This window comes from Pongo pygmaeus, chromosome 5 (genome assembly GCF_028885625.2).
Source record: "Pongo pygmaeus isolate AG05252 chromosome 5, NHGRI_mPonPyg2-v2.0_pri, whole genome shotgun sequence".
NCBI lineage: Eukaryota > Metazoa > Chordata > Mammalia > Primates > Hominidae > Pongo > Pongo pygmaeus.
The window spans coordinates 160,354,683-160,375,104 of NC_072378.2; the positions used below are offsets into that span (position 1 = coordinate 160,354,683).

General features: G+C 42.8%; 2 protein-coding genes and 1 non-coding gene across 5 annotated transcripts in view; 1 reads left to right on the forward strand and 2 right to left on the reverse strand.

Annotated features, from left to right (window-relative positions):
* Nucleotides 1-6,064, reverse strand: part of TCP1 (t-complex 1) — a 10,649-nt gene extending 4,585 nt beyond the window's left edge. Inside the window, exons 1-7 of the mRNA XM_054492279.2 lie at nucleotides 5,865-6,064; nucleotides 4,511-4,596; nucleotides 4,196-4,324; nucleotides 2,355-2,452; nucleotides 1,840-1,950; nucleotides 1,125-1,306; nucleotides 401-527 (exon numbers count right to left, since the gene is read on the reverse strand). Coding sequence (XP_054348254.1) covers nucleotides 401-527; nucleotides 1,125-1,306; nucleotides 1,840-1,950; nucleotides 2,355-2,452; nucleotides 4,196-4,324; nucleotides 4,511-4,596; nucleotides 5,865-5,928 — 797 coding nt within the window. The 5' untranslated portion in view covers nucleotides 5,929-6,064. The remainder of the gene's footprint in view (nucleotides 1-400; nucleotides 528-1,124; nucleotides 1,307-1,839; nucleotides 1,951-2,354; nucleotides 2,453-4,195; nucleotides 4,325-4,510; nucleotides 4,597-5,864) is intronic.
* Nucleotides 2,048-2,187, reverse strand: LOC129039773 (small nucleolar RNA SNORA29). Its single transcript, XR_008503474.1, has one exon. It is a non-coding gene; the product is annotated as a small nucleolar RNA SNORA29 (small nucleolar RNA).
* MRPL18 (mitochondrial ribosomal protein L18) lies at nucleotides 5,626-19,837 on the forward strand. 3 transcript variants are annotated; one of them, XM_054492282.2, is made up of 5 exons: nucleotides 5,626-6,064; nucleotides 6,884-7,099; nucleotides 7,399-7,585; nucleotides 18,695-18,926; nucleotides 19,460-19,837. In XM_054492282.2, exons 1-5 carry the CDS (start codon nucleotides 6,046-6,048, stop codon nucleotides 19,529-19,531), a joined length of 726 nt encoding a protein of 241 aa, XP_054348257.2. In that variant the 5' UTR covers nucleotides 5,626-6,045; the 3' UTR covers nucleotides 19,532-19,837. The 3 variants fall into 3 exon arrangements, with proteins under 3 accessions (XP_054348257.2, XP_063522872.1, XP_063522873.1); XM_063666802.1 differs by lacking the exon at nucleotides 5,626-6,064 and adding an exon at nucleotides 6,311-6,409; XM_063666803.1 differs by lacking the exon at nucleotides 5,626-6,064 and having other exon boundaries at nucleotides 6,889-7,099; nucleotides 18,695-18,777; nucleotides 19,460-19,527.
* The last annotated feature ends 585 nt before the right edge of the window (nucleotides 19,838-20,422 follow it).

Below are 20,422 nucleotides of genomic sequence, written 5' to 3' on the forward strand. Positions count from 1 at the left end.
GCCTAAACAATTTATTGTTTTAAGTGACTGTCAGGCAGTCAAATCTATAGCAGTGGTCACACAACCTCCACCATTAGCTCTTCTGGCATGCCAACCACTAATATCACCTGTAACTCCAGTATCTAGCAAACAGTAGGCTACAGTCAATACCATACTGCTGAGTTCTGTACTGCTTTGAGGAAATTAGATTCCTGTCTTTTACATCTTTAATATTAATAGACTCATACAATCAAAATTCCACAAAAAGGCCGATTTTCATAGAGGTTGTATAACCCCAAATCCCTCTAAAAACACCACCACGCTAATTTTTCTGGAAGTAAAATAGTTTGACTTGGCTAAAAATGTTAAAGTCCTCCAAGACACTCACACTTAAAAGGCCAAAAATAATCTCTCAACATACCTCTGTCTAATTTGGTCCAGTTTTTCAGGGTCTGTAATGACCACCTGTACACCAAGCTTCATTTTTGTTTTTTGCAGGCTAAAGTCAAGGCAAGCAATTTTTGCATTTACGATTCTCTTGGGCATGCCTACAATTGAACATAAGATTAAGTTAATACGTCTATCCTTAAAAGCATAATAAAGAGTACCTATAATCGATTGTATGTAAACACACAAATTTAGACTATAACTCATTACATTTTATCTTAGAAAAATTTTATGGCATTAAATGCATGTAATTTCTTTAAATTCACATTCCTTCTAACATGTTGTATGTGCTTTAAATTACAAAAAGATGTACTGCACATAATCCACAAAAAAAGGTTTTTTTTGTTTTTTTTTTTTTTGAGACGGAGTCTCTGTGGCCCAGGATGGAGTGCAGTGGTGTGATCTTGGCTCACTGCAATCTCCGCCTCCCAGGTTCAAGCGATTCTCCTGCCTCAGCCTCCCGAGTAGCTGGGACTACAGGCGGGTGCCACCATGCCCAGCTAATTTTTGTATTTTTTAGTAGAGATGGGGTTTCACCATATTGGACAGGCTGCTCTCAAACTCCTGACCTCGTGATCCCCCTGCCTGGGCCTCCCAAAGTGCTGGGATTACAGGCACGAGCCACCGCGCCCAGCCAAAAAAACAGCTAGTTTTAATCTGTGGCAATATCATTCTATAAACCAAATCCCAAACCTTACCCTGGGATCCCACCACACAGTTAAGTGCATAGCCACTGATGAGCATACTCTCCATTTGACTTCTCCCATGGGCTTTCAAAATATTAACAGAATTGACGGGATAACGTGGCTGGCCTCTTATGTCTGTGTATTTAATAGCAAGTACAGCATCTACTACCATGTTAGCAAAGAAATCACCATTTCTAAGCCAAAAGTTAAGGACAGTTAACAGGTCTGGAATGGACAAAGGGTACACACGTGAAAAATCAAGGGTAATTTGAAGGGACTTCCTTTTAGTAATCTAATCTATTAAAGAAGCAAGTATTACTTATGTCACCAAAATGTTACATTATCACTATCTGCAATTCATATCACTTTACACATGCTTTTTATTACCTTTTCACCCTAAAAAAGCAGGGAAGGCAACAGGTAATTTCAATACAGCATTACTCCTCTCTATTGATATCAATTTGCATAAAATTGGTTATTCAAAATTTTATTGCACAAAATTGATATTGCTATTACGCACGCACGCACGCACACATGCACACACACACACCCCCTCCTAAGACAGGGTCTTGCTATGTTGCCCACATTGGACTGTAACTCCTGGGTTCAATTAATCCTCCTGCCTCAGCCTCCTTAGTAGCTGGGACTACAGGCACACACCACCATGCCCATCTCAAAGTCTTATGCTTTAAAAAGCCTAAATTTTATCTGACAACCACAAGGATACATTCCAATGATTTTGGAAGACATAGATGTCTTAGCAGCATTAATCAGGCAATCTCTTCCCAGTTCATCTGTGTTAACAATTAGGTTTTCATTGATATAACGCACTGCTTCCCTGTTTAAAAGTGTGGGGGAGAAAAACGCTTATAAAGTCACTACTCAAACTCTTTGCATTCATCATGCTTAACACAGAGCCAAAATGTCATAAGTAATAATATCTGTTCTGCCATTTCATATAGGAGGAGGACATGAAAAAACCCTCCCTCTTCAGATCATGGCAAGTTTAATCTATCCCATAAGCATAGCCACTAAAATCTATTATTAGGAGAAAATGTGGTAGTCAAATGGGAAAAAAGATACTGATCCAAGTTTTTAACTTCAAATATTACTACTTAAATGCTAAAACATTTAAATTGAAGGTTTTCAAATTAAAATTTAGTTATTAATCAAAACGTTAAGACAACACAGTTTACAACTATTACATCAAAAAAAAATTTCTCTGAATGCAAACAATCTTACTTGCAAGCAAGTCGATAGCCACTAATAACTGATGTGGGGTGAATTTTCTGTTTGACTAATTCATCTGCATTTTTTAGGAGTTCTGCTGCAATAATAACCTGTTGAGAAAACATTCACTGATCTGAGTATGCCGGATATTCAACATGTGCAATACATATGAAATGACACTAAAATGGCCATATATTATTAACCAAAATGGTAGTGGTGAAATGAATTAACTGGTTATTAGAAACCTAGGGGGTGAAAGGAGAAGAACGCTACAAAACACTCTAAGTCCTCAATGTTACTCACAAATTCTTGGAAACTGCCACTTTAAGCACAACAATGGACAGCAACTTCTCAAATACAGTTGTTTACTGTAATGCTGATGGGGGGAGGAAAACTTGTTTTTTTATACATCATCTTTCCTCTTAAAGTCAGTTTCCATGAATCCATTGTGGATGTTCAGTGAGGTCTTATTGCATTATAAATGCAAATGCCCAAAACTGGGTAGGAGCCAGAAAAATGTTCTAAGAAACTAGTTCAGCAATACAACCGTAAAAGACAACACATCTATTACCTTTAGAGACAGTGCTCAACAGAAGCTAAACCGAGTGTGACTATTCATATGACCTGTATTAGACTATTATTTTATTTAAAAAAGATAGTTCTTTTAAGTTGATAAAACACTAAGAAATATTTTTAAAGCAAAAAGACAAAGTCTTGTCAGCTTCTTATGGGAGCAAAACTACATTTGTTAAATCACATTATCATAAGTTAGACAAAGATCATATTCATATTTTAGGAGTAGATTCCATTCTTTCACAGCAGAAGTTTAATCTAGAAATACATTTTCCCCACAAACTATCTCGTTTCTCCAGAATTAACATCTTTCTCACCAAACAACAGTGTTTCTACTATACCAGCATGCTGGATGATCTACGAAGAGTTTATACTGTATACCACATTTACTGACTCGGTAAGATCACACTGTCATATCATGATGTATTTATTAATTTCTCACACTCCCATTTTGAATTCCTGAGATTACCTGTCAGGATTTAAAAAATAAAACAGGCTGAGTGCAGCTCATGCTTGTAATCCCAGCACTACAGAGGCCGAGAAGGGAGGATCACTTGAGGCCAGGAGTTCAAGACCAGCCTGGGCAACATAGCGAGACCTTGCCTCTACCAAAAAAAAAAAAAAAAAAAAAAAAGTTTTTAATTAGTTGGTTGTGGTGGCGTATGCCTGCAACCCCAAGCACTCCGGGAGGCTAAGGCGGGAGGACTGCTTGAGCCCAGGAGTTCCAGGCTGCAGTGAGATATGACAGCACTGCAGCACTTCAGCCTGTGCTACAGATAGTCTTTTAAAAAAATAATAATATAAAAACATTGTTTCTCCCCGCAATTGGTAACATTTTATCCTCCAAATAATCAGAAAAGTTTAGAGCTTTCCAAGTCTCAAGGGGTGATGAGGGAGGAAACAAGACTTTTGAGAGACCATAAAAAAATCTGTGTGATGTCTGAATACTGCCATAAAGGGAAAAATAAGCCCTCAAAACTTGTGAATACCAACATTTAAAACAATGGGGCTATGTTAAATGAACTCAAATTCTTTCCTACTTAAACTGTACAAACTAGCTGTAACTATCAACTTACAAATTCTGTTTCTGAATCTGTACCTAAGCAGCTTATTTCCCCTCTTAAATGTGTAACTACTTTTGTTTTTTCTTCTTGCTCAATCTTCTAGGCTTTCAGAATAAGTAACTTATTTCTGACACAGCACAAATGATCCTACGGCTTCAACTTTCTGAAAGCCGGTCGTTTTTAGAAAAATGACGATTCTTTAGCCAGTCTACCTACCACTGAGGTAGTTCCATCTCCAACTTCTTTGTCTTGCAGATCAGCCAGCTCACAAAGAACTTTAGCTGCAGGATGTTCTACCTCCAGTAACTTCAGGATGGTTGCACCATCGTTAGTAATGGTTACATCCTAAGAAATTAGCAGGAAAAAATATGAACCACTTAAACAAATCAACACAGCCCCATTATAATACACATTCACCTTTAATATCACCTTCCAGTACATGGATTCTGATAAAGTCAAAGAACGAACATAGCAAAACACTGAAGATAGTTTTACTTTAAGGCAACTAACACAACAGTTATGTGTACTTACACCAATATCATCCACCAACATTTTATCCAAGCCAACTGGACCAAGAGAACTTTTTACAATATTGGCAATCGAAGCTGCAGCCATAACTGTAGACAATCAATTAAAAACAAAAATAAAAAAGAAATGAGGATAAGCCACAACTCTGAAAGACAGTAATTTCAGCCTAAAGGTAAATGACATCCAACAGCCCCTGTATTTCCCAAATCTACAAATCTGTGTTAATTATTTAAAAACCACCTACTAAGAGTCTAAATGGGGCCGGACACTGTGGCTCACATCTGTAATCCCAACACTGGGAGGCTGACGCAGGAGGATCGCTTGATGCCAAGAGTTTGAGACCCCTTTGGGCAACATAGCGAAACCCATTTCTACAAAAAAAATTAAAAAGCCGGATGCGGCGGCGCGGGCCTGTGTTTGGAGACTGCAGTGAGCTATGATGGCACTCTCGTCTGGACAAGTGGGACCCTGTCCCTAAACAAAGCGAACCTATTTGGTACAGCTTTGATGGGGGTGGAATCTGATGGCGGGAGAAAAAAAAAAAAAGTAATAACCACAATTTCATGCTCTGCCACTTCGTACACCTATACCAGCCTTTTCCTTCAGATCCTGCAAGTTTTTTGCTCATTAAAACTCTCTCTATCTGTGAGGAGAGAAATCGGTAGTCAACGGGGAAGGTGGTGACTTTCAGATTTGTTTACGAAAAAAATTAGGAATCTATCAAGAAACAGTAAGCTCTGTAGGTATCCAAAGGCCCGACAGCAAACGCTCTGCTAAGTTGGCGCTGCCGTCTCCTAGGGTCAACGCACTCGAGTGGCGTTTCCTGGGCTAACTCTACTGTAAGAAGCTGTCAACCCGGATACGGCTGTACGCCGGGCGCCCGACCTCGACTGCAGCTGCGGGCAGACAGGGCACCGGGCTCATCCGAGGGCGCGCGGATGAACCTACTCTTTTTCTGGTAAATGGTCCTAAAATTAAACCTGGCGTTTAACATGGACGCTCAGGGGGTCGCCCTGAAACAAAAGGGGGTGCGAGGCGTGGCCCGCACGTGCGAGCCGGGGAGGCCCGCTTTCCCGCGGAGGGCGCGTTTCCAACGCCGCCCCGGGCACCACATCCACGCGGTGCCGGTCTCAAAACCTTGCCGCGCGCTCCGGGGCTCCTCCCCGCTGTGGGAAGAGGGGGGCCACAGAGCCCTGCCCCAGAGAACGGCGGGTGGGCTGGGTCCGGCTGCGGGGCCCCGAGGCCCATTCTGCGGAGGTAAAGAAGGAGAGGCACAAGGAGGGCAGCCGAGGTCCGGTCGCGGTGGGACTCGGCCCTCCCCGCCCGCAAGCCCGACCCAGGCCCGGCCCTCCCTTACCGTTCTGGGAGCGGATCGCTTCCCCAGTGCTGCGGTCACCGAACACGGACAACGGCCCCTCCATCTTCACGACAGCGATACACGTCGAATTCTGCTTACACCGCGGGCAACCAGTATCGCGGCCCCTCGGCCGACCGGCGACCACAGCAGTGCCTGCGACGGCGTGGAGCGTACCGGAGCGATGCCCCAGGAGCTACTGGGTAACACACCGCCCCACCCGCTTCTCGGCTGACCCGGCCCCGCCGCGGGGCACGGCGGGAAGGAAAAGGAGGCAGGGGCAACAGGGACAGAAACGGGACTGTGCAGGAAGTGAGGCTCCCGGGAAGGGGTGGGCTCGGCATTTTTGTCCAATTAGATAGCCGATGGGAAGGGCGCGAAAGAGGAGAACGGAAGTCGGATGTTGGACCGCTGGAAAGAGGCTGAACTTTCGCCTCAAACGACGTTGCGCAGACGCAATGGGCCATTCTAGTGCCTTCTAGAAAAGGTTGTAGAAAGGGTGGAGCTTGGAGCTGGGGTGTAACTGGAGGGGCGGGCCCTTCTCCAAGGTACAGTTGGGGTTCTGAGCGAGTCTTGCGTTTTAGGTTTAGTGTCTTTTCCTTGTCCCTGCTCGGGGAGCGTGAGGCAGATCGGCCGGCTTTGCTCCAGGCCTCAGGAGTATAAGTTTAGGAGCGCGAACCTGGGTGGGACGGGGCAGTTTTTCCAGCGGGCCATACGGGAAAATTTTTGGTTGGAGGAAGACAACCACCCTTTTTAAGGAGAAAACTGCATCTTGCTCTGCCTCATTCCTACGCGGTGCCCAGTTGGGGTGTGTGTGGACCAGTCAATGACCGCCCAAGCTCTCCGAGTAGAGAACCCAAACATGGTTTTGTGGGGTGGATGCCCTTGACCCTTGACTTAAGCAAAAAGTGTGGTCGTGGGCGTAGCTACGAGGTGGTTGGTGGGCTCCAGGGCCTGCGTGCCCCTCGACGCGAGCGATGATTGGCTGTGCAGGATAACAGATCGCCCTCTTGGCCACTCAGTGACAGGGGACTTGCTACTTCCGGGTCGGCGGCGTCTGGCTTGGAGAGTTTGGGGATCTACAGCAGCCGAAGGCTTTTCCCTGACTTTATATGGCTACGCCCGGCGAGCGACTGAGTCGTCCGTGAGGAAAAAGAGGCGAGGCTTTTCCGACATCGTCTCAGCGATGGCGCTTCGGTCGCGGTTTTGGGGGTTGTTCTCGGTTTGCAGGAACCCTGGTAATTAGTCTTGCCCCCTTCTCCCAGCTCACTCGCCAGGGCTTGCACAGTACATTGGAACGTGCGGGTTCTATTGTGTATTCGACGTGCCGGATCGAAATAGAGCTCGCGGCACTGCGAAGACCACAGTAGGAAGTTAAGGACGGGGTCAGTGCTGACTCCACCCTGTGGGCATACGTATTTTTCGTCCCCTCGGGCCTGAAGATTGGGGGTGTAAAAGCGGATAGACGTTAGAGCGGGTTCGTGCGCTGTCCGTATCCGTCATTTTTAAGCCCCGTGCTGTTGTTTCCGTTGCCCAGGTTGCAGGTTCGCAGCCCTGTCAACCAGCTCCGAGCCGTCAGCGAAACCTGAAGTGAACCCTGTGGAAAATGAAGCTGTCGCCCCAGAGTTCACCAACCGGAACCCCCGGAACCTGGAGCTTTTATCTGTAGCCAGGAAAGAGCGGGGCTGGCGGACGGTGTTTCCCTGCCGTGAGTTCTGGCACAGGTAATTGACAAGGGCAGTGCACCCTACAGACTATTTTCATTCATTCAACTCCAGGCACTCTCCCAGGTAGCTGCCATGCGGCGGGTAGAGGCAGGGTTCGCGGAGGGGCTGGAACAAACAACAAATAGGTGTGATGGGGGATATTTAAAGAGGATGTTAGAGTAGCGGACAGGATACCTACTAAGGCCTGTCTGAGGTGACATTTAAGAAGCTGAGATCTGAAAGAGGAAGAAGCCGAGTCATCTGCCAGAAAGAGCATTCCTAGCAGAGGAAACTGCTGGGGTGAGGAACTGAAGGGCTTGTGGATCTGAAACTCAATGGGCAGAGGGTGAATGGCCTAAGATGAACATGGAGGGGTAAGGAGGCGACAGATCATTAGCTTTGTAAGTCAAGATGAGCACTTTAGACTTTATTTTCATTATAGTGGGAAACTAGAGGATTTAAAGCTTGAGCCCGAATTGGTTTTTCAAGATCATTCTGGCTGGGAGCGGTGTCTCATGCCTGTAATCCCAGCACTTTAGGGAGCCAGCCGAGGAAGGCCGATCATCTGAGGTCAGGAGTTTGAGACCAACCTGACTAACATGGTGAAACCCCGTCTCTACTAAAAATACAAAAATTAGACGGGCGTGGTGGTGCACGCCTGTAATCCCAGCTACTCCAGTGGCTGAGGCACGAGAATCACTTGAACCCAGGAGGCGGAGATTGCAGTGAGCTAAGCGCCTGAGCGACAGAGGAAAATTCTGTCTCAAAAAAAAAAAATCATTCTAGCTGCTTTTTGGAAGACTAAATTTTTTAGGGAGCAGGACTTGAAGAAAGACCAGTTAGGAGTCTAGTATGACTTGAGATACTTTGTTATAAAGGTGGTTGTTTAACGAACACTTATATTTGCCAGGAATTATGCTACTTGCTTTATATATTTTTTGTCATTTAATCCTTAAAATTACATCATGAAGCAGTTAAAATTTCCCCCATTTTACAGGAGCAAAGAAATTGAGGTTTAGGGAGACATGATTAGTAAGTGCCAGAGCTAAGATTTACATATGTTCTAACTGACCTCAGAGCCAGGACGCTAAGTTATTACGACTATACTACAGCATGTAAGTGTTTATCAGGTTTATCTGCGGCTTATCTGCTTGGTGAGGATTTTTTAGAATTTCTTAAGGACTTCTTAAGGACTATATAAAGTTATAAGAGTAAATTGGAAATCATAACTGTGTGATGTATTATTTATTTATTGAACAAACATTGTACCTGTATCGCTTGCTAGGCATTGTGTTAGAGGTAGGAGTTACAAAGATAAAGTAGATGTTATCCCTGTCATCAAAAGTCTTAAGTTTCATAGTGGAAAGTGGAATGAGGATAATGATGTGTTACAGTTGCTGTGATACATTTTTACTCATAGAGGAGGGAGTCCAAGAAAGGGAGTAGGCAGTTCACTTTTTTTTTAATTAATTAATTAATTTATTATTATTATACTTCAGGTTTTAGGGTACATGTGCACAATGTGCAGGTTAGTTACATACATATACATGTGCCATGCTGGTGCGCTGCACCCACTAACTCGTCATCTAGCATTAGGTATATCTCCCAGTGCTATCCCTACCCCCTCCCCCTACCCCACAACAGTCCCCAGAGTGTGATGTTCCCCTTCCTGTGTCCATGTGTTCTCATTGTTCAATTCCCACCTATGAGTGAGAATATGCGGTGTTTGGTTTTTTGTTCTTGCGATAGTTTACTGAGAATGATGATTTCCAATTTCATCCATGTCCCTACAAAGGACATGAACTCATCATTTTTTATGGCTGCATAGTATTCCATGGTGTATATGTGCCACATTTTCTTAATCCAGTCTATCATTGTTGGACATTTGGGTTGGTTCCAAGTCTTTGCTATTGTGACTATTGCCGCAATAAACATAAGTGTGCATGTGTCTTTATAGCAGCATGATTTATAGTCCTTTGGGTATATACCCAGTAATGGGATGGCTGGGTCAAATGGAATTTCTAGTTCTAGATCCCTGAGGAATCGCCACACTGACTTCCACAACGGTTGAACTAGTTTACAGTTCCACCAACAGTGTAAAAGTGTTCCTATTTCTCCACATCCTCTCCAGCACCTGTTGTTTCCTGACTTTTTAATGATTGCCATTCTAACTGGTGTGAGATGGTATCTCATTGTGGTTTTGAGTTGCATTTCTCTGATGGCCAGTGATGGTGAGCATTTTTTCATGTGTTTTTTGGCTGCATAAATGTCTTCTTTTGAGAAGTCTCTGTTCATGTCCTTTGCCCACTTTTTGATGGGGTTGTTTGTTTTTTTCTTGGAAATTTGTTTGAGTTCATTGTAGATTCTGGATATTAGCCCTTTGTCAGATGAGTAGGTTATGAAAATTTTCTCCCATTTTGTAGGTTGCCTATGTCCTGAATGGTAATGCCTAGGTTTTCTTCTAGGGTTTTTATGGTTTTAGGTCTAACATTTAAGTCTTTAATCCATCTTGAATTGATTTTTGTATAAGGTGTAAGGAAGGGATCCAGTTTCAGCTTTCTACATATGGCTAGCCAGTTTTCCCAGCACCATTTATTAAATAGGGAATCCTTTCCCCATTGCTTGTTTTTCTCAGGTTTGTCAAAGATCACATAGTTGTAGATATGTGGCGTTATTTCTGAGGGCTCTGTTCTGTTCCATTGATCTATATCTCTGTTTTGGTACCAGTACCATGCTGTTTTGGTTACTGTAGCCTTGTAGTATAGTTTGAAGTCAGGCAGTGTGATGCCTCCAGCTTTGTTCTTTTGGCTTAGGATTGACTTGGCGATGCGGGCTCTTTTTTGGTTCCATATGAACTTTGAAGTAGTTTTTTCCAATTCTGTGAAGAAAGTCATTGGTAGCTTGATGGGCATGGCATTGAATCTGTAAATTACCTTGGGCAGTATGGCCATTTTCACGATATTGATTCTTCCTACCCATGAGCATGGAATGTTCTTCCATTTGTTTGTATCCTCTTTTATTTCCTTGAGCAGTGGTTTGTAGTTCTCCTTGAAGAGGTCCTTCACGTCCCTTGGAAGTTGGATTCCTAGGTATTTTATTCTCTTTGAAGCAATTGTGAATGGGAGTTCACTCATGATTTGGCTCTCTGTTTGTCTGTTGTTGGTGTATAAGAATGCTTGTGATTTTTGTACATTGATTTTGTATCCTGAGACTTTGCTGAAGTTGCTTATCAGCTTAAGGAGATTTTGGGCTGAGACAATGGGGTTTTCTAGATATACAATCATGTCGTCTGCAAACAGGGACAATTTGACTTCCTCTTTTCCTAATTGAATACCCTTTATCCCCTTCTCCTGCCTGATTGCCCTGGCCAGAACTTCCAACACTATGTTGAATAGAAGTGGTGAGAGAGGGCATCCCTGTCTTGTGCCAGTTTTCAAAGGGAATGCTTCCAGTTTTTGCCCATTCAGTATGATATTGGCTGTGGGTTTGTCATAGATAGCTCTTATTATTTTGAGATACATCCCATCAATACCTAATTTATTGAGAGTTTTTAGCATGCAGGATTGTTGAATTTTGTCAAAGGCCTTTTCTGCATCTATTGAGATAATCATGTGGTTTTTGTCTTTGGTTCTGTTTATATGCTGGATTACATTTATTGATTTGCATATATTGAACCAGCCTTGCATCCCAGGGATGAAGCCCACTTGATCATGGTGGATAAGCTTTTTGATGTGCTGCTGGATTCAGTTTGCCAGTATTTTATTGAGGATTTTTGCATCAATGTTCATCAAGGATATTGGTCTAAAATTCTCTTTTTTGGTTGTGTCTCTGCCAGGCTTTGGTATCAGGATGATGCTGGGCCTCATAAAATGAGTGAGGGAGGATTCCCTCTTTTTCTATTGGTTGGAATAGTTTCAGAAGGAATGGTACCAGTTCCTCCTTGTACCTCTGGTAGAATTCGGCTGTGAATCCATCTGGTCCTGGACTCTTTTTGGTTGGTAAGCTATTGATTATTGCCACAATTTCAGCTCCTGTTATTGGTCTATTCAGAGATTCAACTTCTTCCTGGTTTAGTCTTGGGAGAGTGTGTGTGTCGAGGAATTTATCCATTTCTGCTAGATTTTCTAGTTTATTTGCATAGAGGTGTTTATAGTATTCTCTGTGTACTCTGTATTTCTGTGGGATCAGTGGTGATATCCCCTTTATCATTTTTTATTGCATTTATTTGATTCTTCTCTCTCTTCTTCTTCATTAGTCTTGCTAGCAGTCTATCAATTGTGTTGATCTTTTCAAAAAACCAGCTCCTGGATTCATTAATTTTTTGAAGGATTTTTTGTGTCTCTATTTCCTTCAGTTCTGCTCTGATTTTAGTTATTTCTTGCCTTCTGCTAGCTTTTGAATGTGTTTGCTCTTGCTTTTCTAGTTCTTTTAATTGTGATGTTAGGGTGTCAATTTTGGATCTTTCCTGCTTTCTCTTGTGGGCATTTAGTGCTATAAATTTCCCTCTGTGCACTGCTTTGAATGCATCCCAGAGATTCTGGTATGTTGTGTCTTGGTTCTCGTTGGTTTCAAAGAACATCTTTATTTCTGCCTTCATTTCATTATGTACCCAGTAGTCATTCAGGAGCAGGTTGTTCAGTTTCCATGTAGTTGAGTGGTTTTGAGTGAGATTCTTAATCCTGAGTTCTAGCTTGATTGCACTGTGATCTGAGAGACAGTTTGTTATAATTTCTGTTCTTTTACATTTACTGAGGAGAGCTTTACTTCCAAGTATGTGGTCAATTTTGGAATAGGTGTGGTGTGGTGCTGAAAAAAATGTATATTCTGTTGATTTGGGGTGGAGAGTTCTGTAGATGTCTATTAGGTCCGCTTGGTGCAGAGCTGAGTTCAATTCCTGGGTATCCTTGTTGACTTTCTGTCTCGTTCATCTGTCTAATATTGACAGTGGGGTGTTAAAGTCTCCCATTATTAATGTGTGGGAGTCTAAGTCTCTTTGTAGGTCACTCAGGACTTGCTTTATGTATCTGGGTGCTCCTGTATTGGGTGCATATATATTTAGGATAGTTAGCTCTTCTTGTTGAATTGATCCCTTTACCATTATGTAATGGCCTTCTTTGTCTCTTTTGATCTTTGTTGGTTTAAAGTCTGTTTTATCGAGATTAGGATTGCAACCCCTGCCTTTTTTTGTTTTCCATTTGCTTGGTAGATCTTCCTCCATCCTTTTATTTTGAGCCTGTGTGTGTCTCTGCACGTGAGATGGATTTCGTGAATACAGCACACTGATGGGTCTTGACTCTATCCAATTTGCCAGTCTGTGTCTTTTAATTGGAGCATTTAGTCCATTTACATTTAAAGTTAATATTGTTATGTGTGAATTTGATCTTGTCATTATGATATTAGCTGGTTATTTTGCTCGTTAGTTGATGCAGTCTCTTCCTAGTCTCGATGGTCTTTACATTTTGGCATGATTTTGCACCAGCTGGTACCGGTTGTGCCTTTCCATGTTTAGCGCTTCCTTCAGGAGCTCTTTTAGGGCAGGCCTGGTGGTGACAAAATCTCTCAGCATTTGCTTGTCTGTAAAATATTTCTCCTTCACTTATGAAGCTTAGTTTGGCTGGATATGAAATTCTGGGTTGAAAATTCTTTTCTTTAAGAATGCTGAATATTGGCCCCCACTCTCTTCTGGCTTGTAGAGTTTCTGCCGAGAGATCTGCTGTTAGTCTGATGGGCTTCCCTTTGAGGGTAACCCGACCTTTCTCTCTGGCTGCCCTTAACATTTTTTCCTTCATTTCAACTTTGGTGAATCTGACAATTATGTGTCTTGGAGTTGCTCTTCTCGAGGAGTATCTTTGTGGCGTTCTCTGTATTTCCTGAATCTGAATGTTGGCCTGCCTTGCTAGATTGGGGAAGTTCTCCTGGATAATATCCTGCAGAGTGTTTTCCAACTTGGTTCCATTCTCTCCATCACTTTCAGGTACACCAATCAGACGTAGATTTGGTCTTTTCACATAGTCCCATATTTCTTGGAGGCTTTGCTCGTTTCTTTTTATTCTTTTTTCTCTAAACTTCCCTTCTCGCTTCATTTCATTCATTTCATCTTCCAGGGCTGATACCCTTTCTTCCATTTGATCGCATCGGCTCCTGAGGCTTCTGCATTCTTCCCGTAGTTCTCGAGCCTTGGTTTTCAGCTCCATCAGCTCCTTTAAGCACTTCTCTGTATTGGTTATTCTAGTTATACATTCTTCTAAATTTTTTTCAAAGTTTTCAACTTCTTTGCCTTTGGTTTGAATATCCTCCCGTAGCTCGGAGTAATTTGATTGTCTGAAGCCTTCTTCTCTCAGCTCGTCATTCTCCATCCAGCTTTGATCCGTTGCTGGTGAGGAACTACGTTCCTTTGGAGGAGGAGAGGCGCGCTTTGCTTTTTAGAGTTTCCAGTTTTTCTGCTCTGTTTTTTCCCCATCTTTGTGGTTTTATCTACTTTTGGTCTTTGATGATGGTGATGTACAGATGGGTTTTTGGTGTGGATGTCCTTTCTGTTTGTTAGTTTTCCTTCTAACAGACAGGACCCTCAGCTGCAGGTCTGTTGGAGTACCCGGCTGGCTGTGTGAGGTGTCAGTCTGCCCCTGCTGGGGGGTGCCTCCCAGTTAGGCTGCTTGGGGGTCAGGGGTCAGGGACCCACTTGAGGAGGCAGTCTGCCCATTCTCAGATCTCCAGCTGCGTGCTGGGAGAACCACTGCTCTCTTCAAAGCTGTCAGACAGGGACATTTAAGTCTGCAGAGGTTACTGCTGTCTTTTTGTTTGTCTGTGCCCTGCCCCCAGAGGTGGAGCCTACAGAGGCAGGCAGGGCTCCTTGAGCTGTGGTGGGCTCCACCCAGTTCGAGCTTCCCAGCTGCTTTGTTTACCTAAGCAAGCCTGGGCAATGGCGGCCGCCCCTCCCCCAGCCTCGTTGCCACCTTGCAGTTTGATCTCAGACTGCTGTGCTAGCAATCAGCGAGACTCCGTGGGCGTAGGACCCTCTGAGCCAGGTGCGGGATACAATCTCCTGGTGCGCCATTTTTTAAGCCCGTCGGAAAAGCGCAGTATTCGGGTGGGAGTGACCTGATTTTCCAGGTGCCGTCTATCACCCCTTTCTTTGACTAGGAAAGGGAACTCCCTGACCCCTTGCGCTTCCCGAGTGAGGCAATGCCTCGCCCTTCGGCTCGTGCACGGTGCGCGCACCCACTGACCTGCGCCCACTGTCTGGCACTCCCTAGTGAGATGAACCCGGTACCTCAGATGGAAATGCAGAAATCACCCGTCTTCTGCGACGCTCACGCTAGGAGCTGTAGACCGGAGCTGTTCCTATTCGGCCATCTTTGGCAGTTCACTTTTTAAATAATCTGGATCTTAAGGCTAAAAATCTTTTGAAACACCCAACCTATTACTTTCTTTTTTCTTTGTTTTTGAGACAGGGTCTGGGTCTGTTGCCCAGGCTAGAATGCAGTGGTATGATATCTGCTTACTGCATCCTTGACTTCCCTGGGCTCAAGCAATCTTCCCACCTCAGCCTCCTGAGTGGCCGGGACTAGAGGCACATGCCACTACTCCCAGCTAATTTGTTTTGTTTGAGACAAGCTCTGGCTCTGTCACCCAGGCTGGAGTGCAGTGGTACAGTATCAGCTCACTGCGACCTCCGCCTCCCAGGCTCAAACGATTCTCCCATCTCAGCTTCCTGAGCATCTGGGACTGCAGGCACACACCACCATGCCCGGCTAATTTTTTTCTTTTTCTTTTATTTTCCTGGTATTTTTTGTAGAGATGGAGTTTCGCCGCTGCCCAGGCTGGTCTCGAGCTCTCGAGCTCTCGAGCTCAAGAGATCTGCCTGACTCAGCCTCCCAAAGTGCTGGGATTACAGGCGTGAACCACTGCACTCAGCCCCAACATATTACTTTGATTTAATATTTGGATCATTAAAAATAACTAAAGATGTATTTCCTCATTTTTTCTCTGTCTGCCTTACTCGCAATATTAAAAGTAGAGAACTTCAGAATATTATAGTAGGAAATGACCTTTAACATAATGAATCGGGCCCTTCATTGAACAAATGGTTTAAGACGGTTCAGCAAACTACGGCCCGTGGGCCAAAGGTAGTTTGTGAGCTAAAAACTTGTTTTTACTTTTTTAAGTTAAAAAAAAAATCAAAAGACTGTTTTGTGACTTGGGAAAATTAAATGAAAATCAAATTTCATTGCCCAGGTTCTTAGAACATAGCTGTACCTATTCTCATTTGTTTACGCATCACCTGGCTGTTCTAGCACTACAATGGCTGAGTCGAACAGTTTCAACAGAAGCTGTATGGCCTAGAAAGCCTGAAATATTTACCATCTGGCACTTTGTGGGAAAAGATTGTTGACTCCTGGTTTAAGAGATTGTGATTTTTGGCCGGGCGCGGTGGCTCACGCTTGTAATCCCAGCACTTTGGGAGGCCAAGGCGGGCGGATCACGAGGTCAGGAGATCAAGACCATCCTGGCTAACACGGTGAAACCCCGTCTCTACTAAAAATACACAGAAAAATTAGCCGGGCGTGGTGGCAGGCGCCTGTAGTCCCAGCTACTAGGGAGGCTGAGACAGGAGAGTGGCGTGAACCTGGGAGGCGGAGCTTGCAGTGAGCCGAAGCTTGCAGTGAGCCTAGATCGAGCCACTGCACTCCAGCCTGGGCGACAGAGTGAGACTCCGTCTCAAAAAAAAAATAAATAAAAGAGATTGTGATTTCTTACTAAAGCCACCAGGAAAACCAGGAGTAGACTCCATATTTCCAAATCTAATGCCTCTTCTATTTCACATTGAGAATCCTAGTGAGACTCTTCTGATTTGGGTGTGTTTTAACTTAAACTTAACTTTTTAAAGTATAACATATACGTATGTTATAAAATCCAAAGGGAGTACAGTTTCTTGTGTGTCCTTCTAAAGATTGTCTATGCATTTAAGCAAAAACTGTTAAAAACAATAAATCTTAGCATACCATAAACACTTCCGCATCTTTCTTCACCACCACCCTCAACCACCCCAAGCACGCACTTAAAAATACATCTTGGAGATTCTTCATGGCAGTTAAGAGCATTGACTCTGGAGCCAGACACTGGGACTTAAACCATGGCTCCATTACTTACTAGTTTTAATCTTTTTCAAGTTACTTAACCTTTCTGTGTTTCTGCAGCTTAAAAAAATATATAGAAAAAATAATAGAATTGAGACATAAGCTTTATCTATAAACCGTTAAGACAGGCTTGGCATATACTAAGTGCTCAGTAAATGTTAACTATTATCTTCATCATTATAAAGCATTATTTTATTCATTTCATTAACTGTATGGAATACTATTGCATGGATTTTACTTAACTGGCTCCCAGAGGGTATTATCTTTTAGGATTACAATGTTGCATCGAATTGTCTTGTCCATGCATTTTGTTAGTGAGATTGAGCATATTTTTGTGAATTTGAGTCATTAATATTTTTCTTTTCTGTGAACAGTCTGTTCGGATAATGCTTTGCCTATTAAGTTATTGATCATTTTCTTGTTAATTATAGGAGGCTTTTAACATATTGTGTAAATTAGCTCTTTGAACAATATATGAGTTTAAAATATTTTTTCTTTTTATGTTTTTGTGACAGGGTTTCACTCTGTCACCCAGGCTGGAGTGCAGGGCATTATCTCGGCTCACTGCAGCCACAACCTCCCGGGCTCAGTCTTCCCACCTCAGCCTCCCAGGTAGCTGGGACTACAGGTGCACACCATCACGCCTGGCTGATTTTTTCTATTTTTTGTAGAGACAGAGTGTCACTATGTTGCCTGGGCTGGTCTTGAACTCCTTGGCTCTAGCAGTCCTCCTGCCTCAGCCTCCCAAAGTGCTGGGATTACAAGCATGAGTCACATGGCCAGCCTAAAATATTTTTTGTTTCATTGCTTTTCTTTTGACTTCATTTTACTTTTTTTTTTTTTTAACCATGCAGCAAATTTTGTCCATCATTTCTTTTTTATGCCATATGAGGGGCTGGGCATGGTGGCTCAGCCTGTAACCCCAGCACATTAGGAGGCTGAGGTGGGCAGACTGCTTGAGCTTAGGAGTTCGAGACCAGCCTGGGCAATATGGCAAATTTTTCTCTACAAAAAAATACAAAAATTAGCTGGGTGCAGTGGCATGCGCCTGTAGTCCCAGCTATTTGGGAGGTTGAGGTGGAAGGATGACTTGAACCCAGGAGGCAGAGGCTGCTGTGAGCCAAGTTCGTGCCTCTGTATTCTAGCCTGAGAGACAGAGGCAGACCCTGTCTCAAAAAAAAAAAAAAAAAAAAAAAAAAGGCCATATGAAGCTGGACACAGTGGCTCATGCCTGTAATCCCAGTGCTTTGGGAGGTTGAGAAGGGTGGGTCGCTTGAGGCCAGGAGTTTGATACCAGCCTGGGCAACATAGTGAGACCCTGCCTCTACAAAATAAAAATTATCTTGGTGCAGTGGCATGCACCTGTAATGCCAACTACTTGGGAGACTAAGGCAGGAGAGTTGCTTGAGCCTAGCGGTTTGAGGCTACAGTGAGTTGTGGTTGCACTACTGTACTCCGAGCTGGGTGACAGTGAGACCCTGTTTCTGAAAAATAATAAAAGCCATATGACATGGTTTGATGTCATATTTAAATATGCATACCTTGAGATTATAAAAAAATTTCTCATGTTTTCTTCTAGTACTGTTATGATTTCAGTTTTTGCATTTAAATTTTTGCTCCGTCTTAAATTTATTTTGGTGCTAGCTATAAATAAAAGCAAAAAGTAAGTATATCCACATCATGCATATGTTCAGTAACTTAGCTCTGCCTCTTCAAATCTCTTTTTGAAGTAGATCTGTAAATAAAACTCAGCTCTTCAGAAACAAATTTCTTCATGATACTTGAACTATTTAATTTGTTATTATTGAGGATATTCTCATAAAGGTGGAGGGAAAACACTTTTCCCAAGCAAAATCCAAGTTAAATATGTTGAAGTAAATTAAGCAAACACTGGATTGTTGAAAAATATTTAGTCATTTATTCACCTCAATTAATGTAACTTTAGGATACAGATTCTTCTGTGATTTTATTATCTTCTCATCCCATTTAGGTTGCGAGTTATAAGGACTCAGCATCATGTAGAAGCACTTGTGGAGCATCAGAATGGCAAGGTTGTGGTTTCGGCCTCCACTCGTGAGTGGGCTATTAAAAAGCACCTTTACAGTACCAGAAATGTGGTGGCTTGTGAGAGTATAGGACGAGTGCTGGCACAGAGATGCTTAGAGGCGGGAATCAACTTCATGGTCTACCAGCCAACCCCGTGGGAGGCAGCCTCAGACTCGGTATTTGTGTTTTCATGTACTTATTGAAGAGGTATTGTGTTAATTCTTGGCATTAGATAACTTACATAATAATAACAGTTTTTACTTACCAAATACTTTCCATGTGTCAGACCCTTTGGTGAGTATTCAACAGTGTTACTTCATTTAATCCTCACATCAGTCCATAGGGTAGGGACTAGTACTCTCATTCTATACAGAAATAAACTGAGGCTTACTTGCCCAGAGTCAGTGTATGGTGGATTTCAAACCCAGGGTGACTGATTCTGTAGTCCATGATGTCAGCCGCTGTATTTCCTATTCATATATTGACATCTTGTCGATATAATATTTTGAAATGCTGCTGAACCTTGACATCTCTACATTTCCTTTTTACTTACATCATTATTAAGATCACTTTCTGAAAAACCATTGTAGGCTGAGAAGTTAGCAAGAACAAATCAGTTTATTTCTGTCTTTTGGAAGGTGAAAGTATTTTCAGCCTACTCATGCTGCTGACTTAATCTTTTCCTTTTTTTTCTGATCTTCAAAACCAGATGAAACGACTACGAAGTGCCATGACAGAAGGTGGTGTGGTTCTACGGGAACCTCAGAGAATCTATGAATAAATGGAAGCATTAATTGTTTTGAACATGTAAATATAAAACTGTCAGCCACTACAGCCATCAAAAGAGAGCATCTGGAAGAACAGCCAGCTTGGAAGTTTTACAGCAATAATGTTGCAGTGGAATATTATTTGTAGTTAAGGTCATCCTCCTCCCTTTTCTGTTTTTTTAAATCAAGAACTACATTCTGCCCTTCTCTTGGGCTTCAGAAGCATCTAAGAAAAGCAGTCATCAATTATAATTAGCTTTCAAAGGGCAAGTCAGAAGTTGTTTATAAATTACAAAATAAAGGCATATTATGAACTCGTATTTTCTGGTTATATGACATTTTCTCTCTGAGCTCACTGTGGCAGTGGAGCACATATGAGGTTGATGTAAAGCACTTATTACTGTGTCTAGTTCATGGCGAGTGATCTCAGTGAATGATAGTTGTTTGCTGCTCAGAGTGTGGGGTGTTTTTTAAAACAGGAAATGTCAGTATCAGTCTAAGCTTATAGAACAGTCAGTATGTGAAAATGAAAGGACCCAAATGCCAACCTCACTTGGACTCTTGGTTCCCAACAGTAAGAGAAACAAATTTGAAAGAGGAAGGAGGTGGCATGAGGAGCTGAAAGCAGAGGTGGAAATGGATGGGGTTAGTGGGCGCTCAATTTGCCATGAAGTGAACATTTTATTAGATAGGAGATGAAACTTGAAATGCATGCAAGTTAATCTAAAATTTGAGCTTGGGTAGATGGGAATCATGGCAGTTCTCTGAAAGGAGCTGATTAAGGTGTTAATTTTTGGCTATTTGATAAATGTGAGAAAAAACCTGTAGGCAGTTAAGGTGGCTTCTAGAGCATTGTTTTCCAGTTTTTTAAATGTATACCCCAATTACACGTTTGTTTAGAAGTG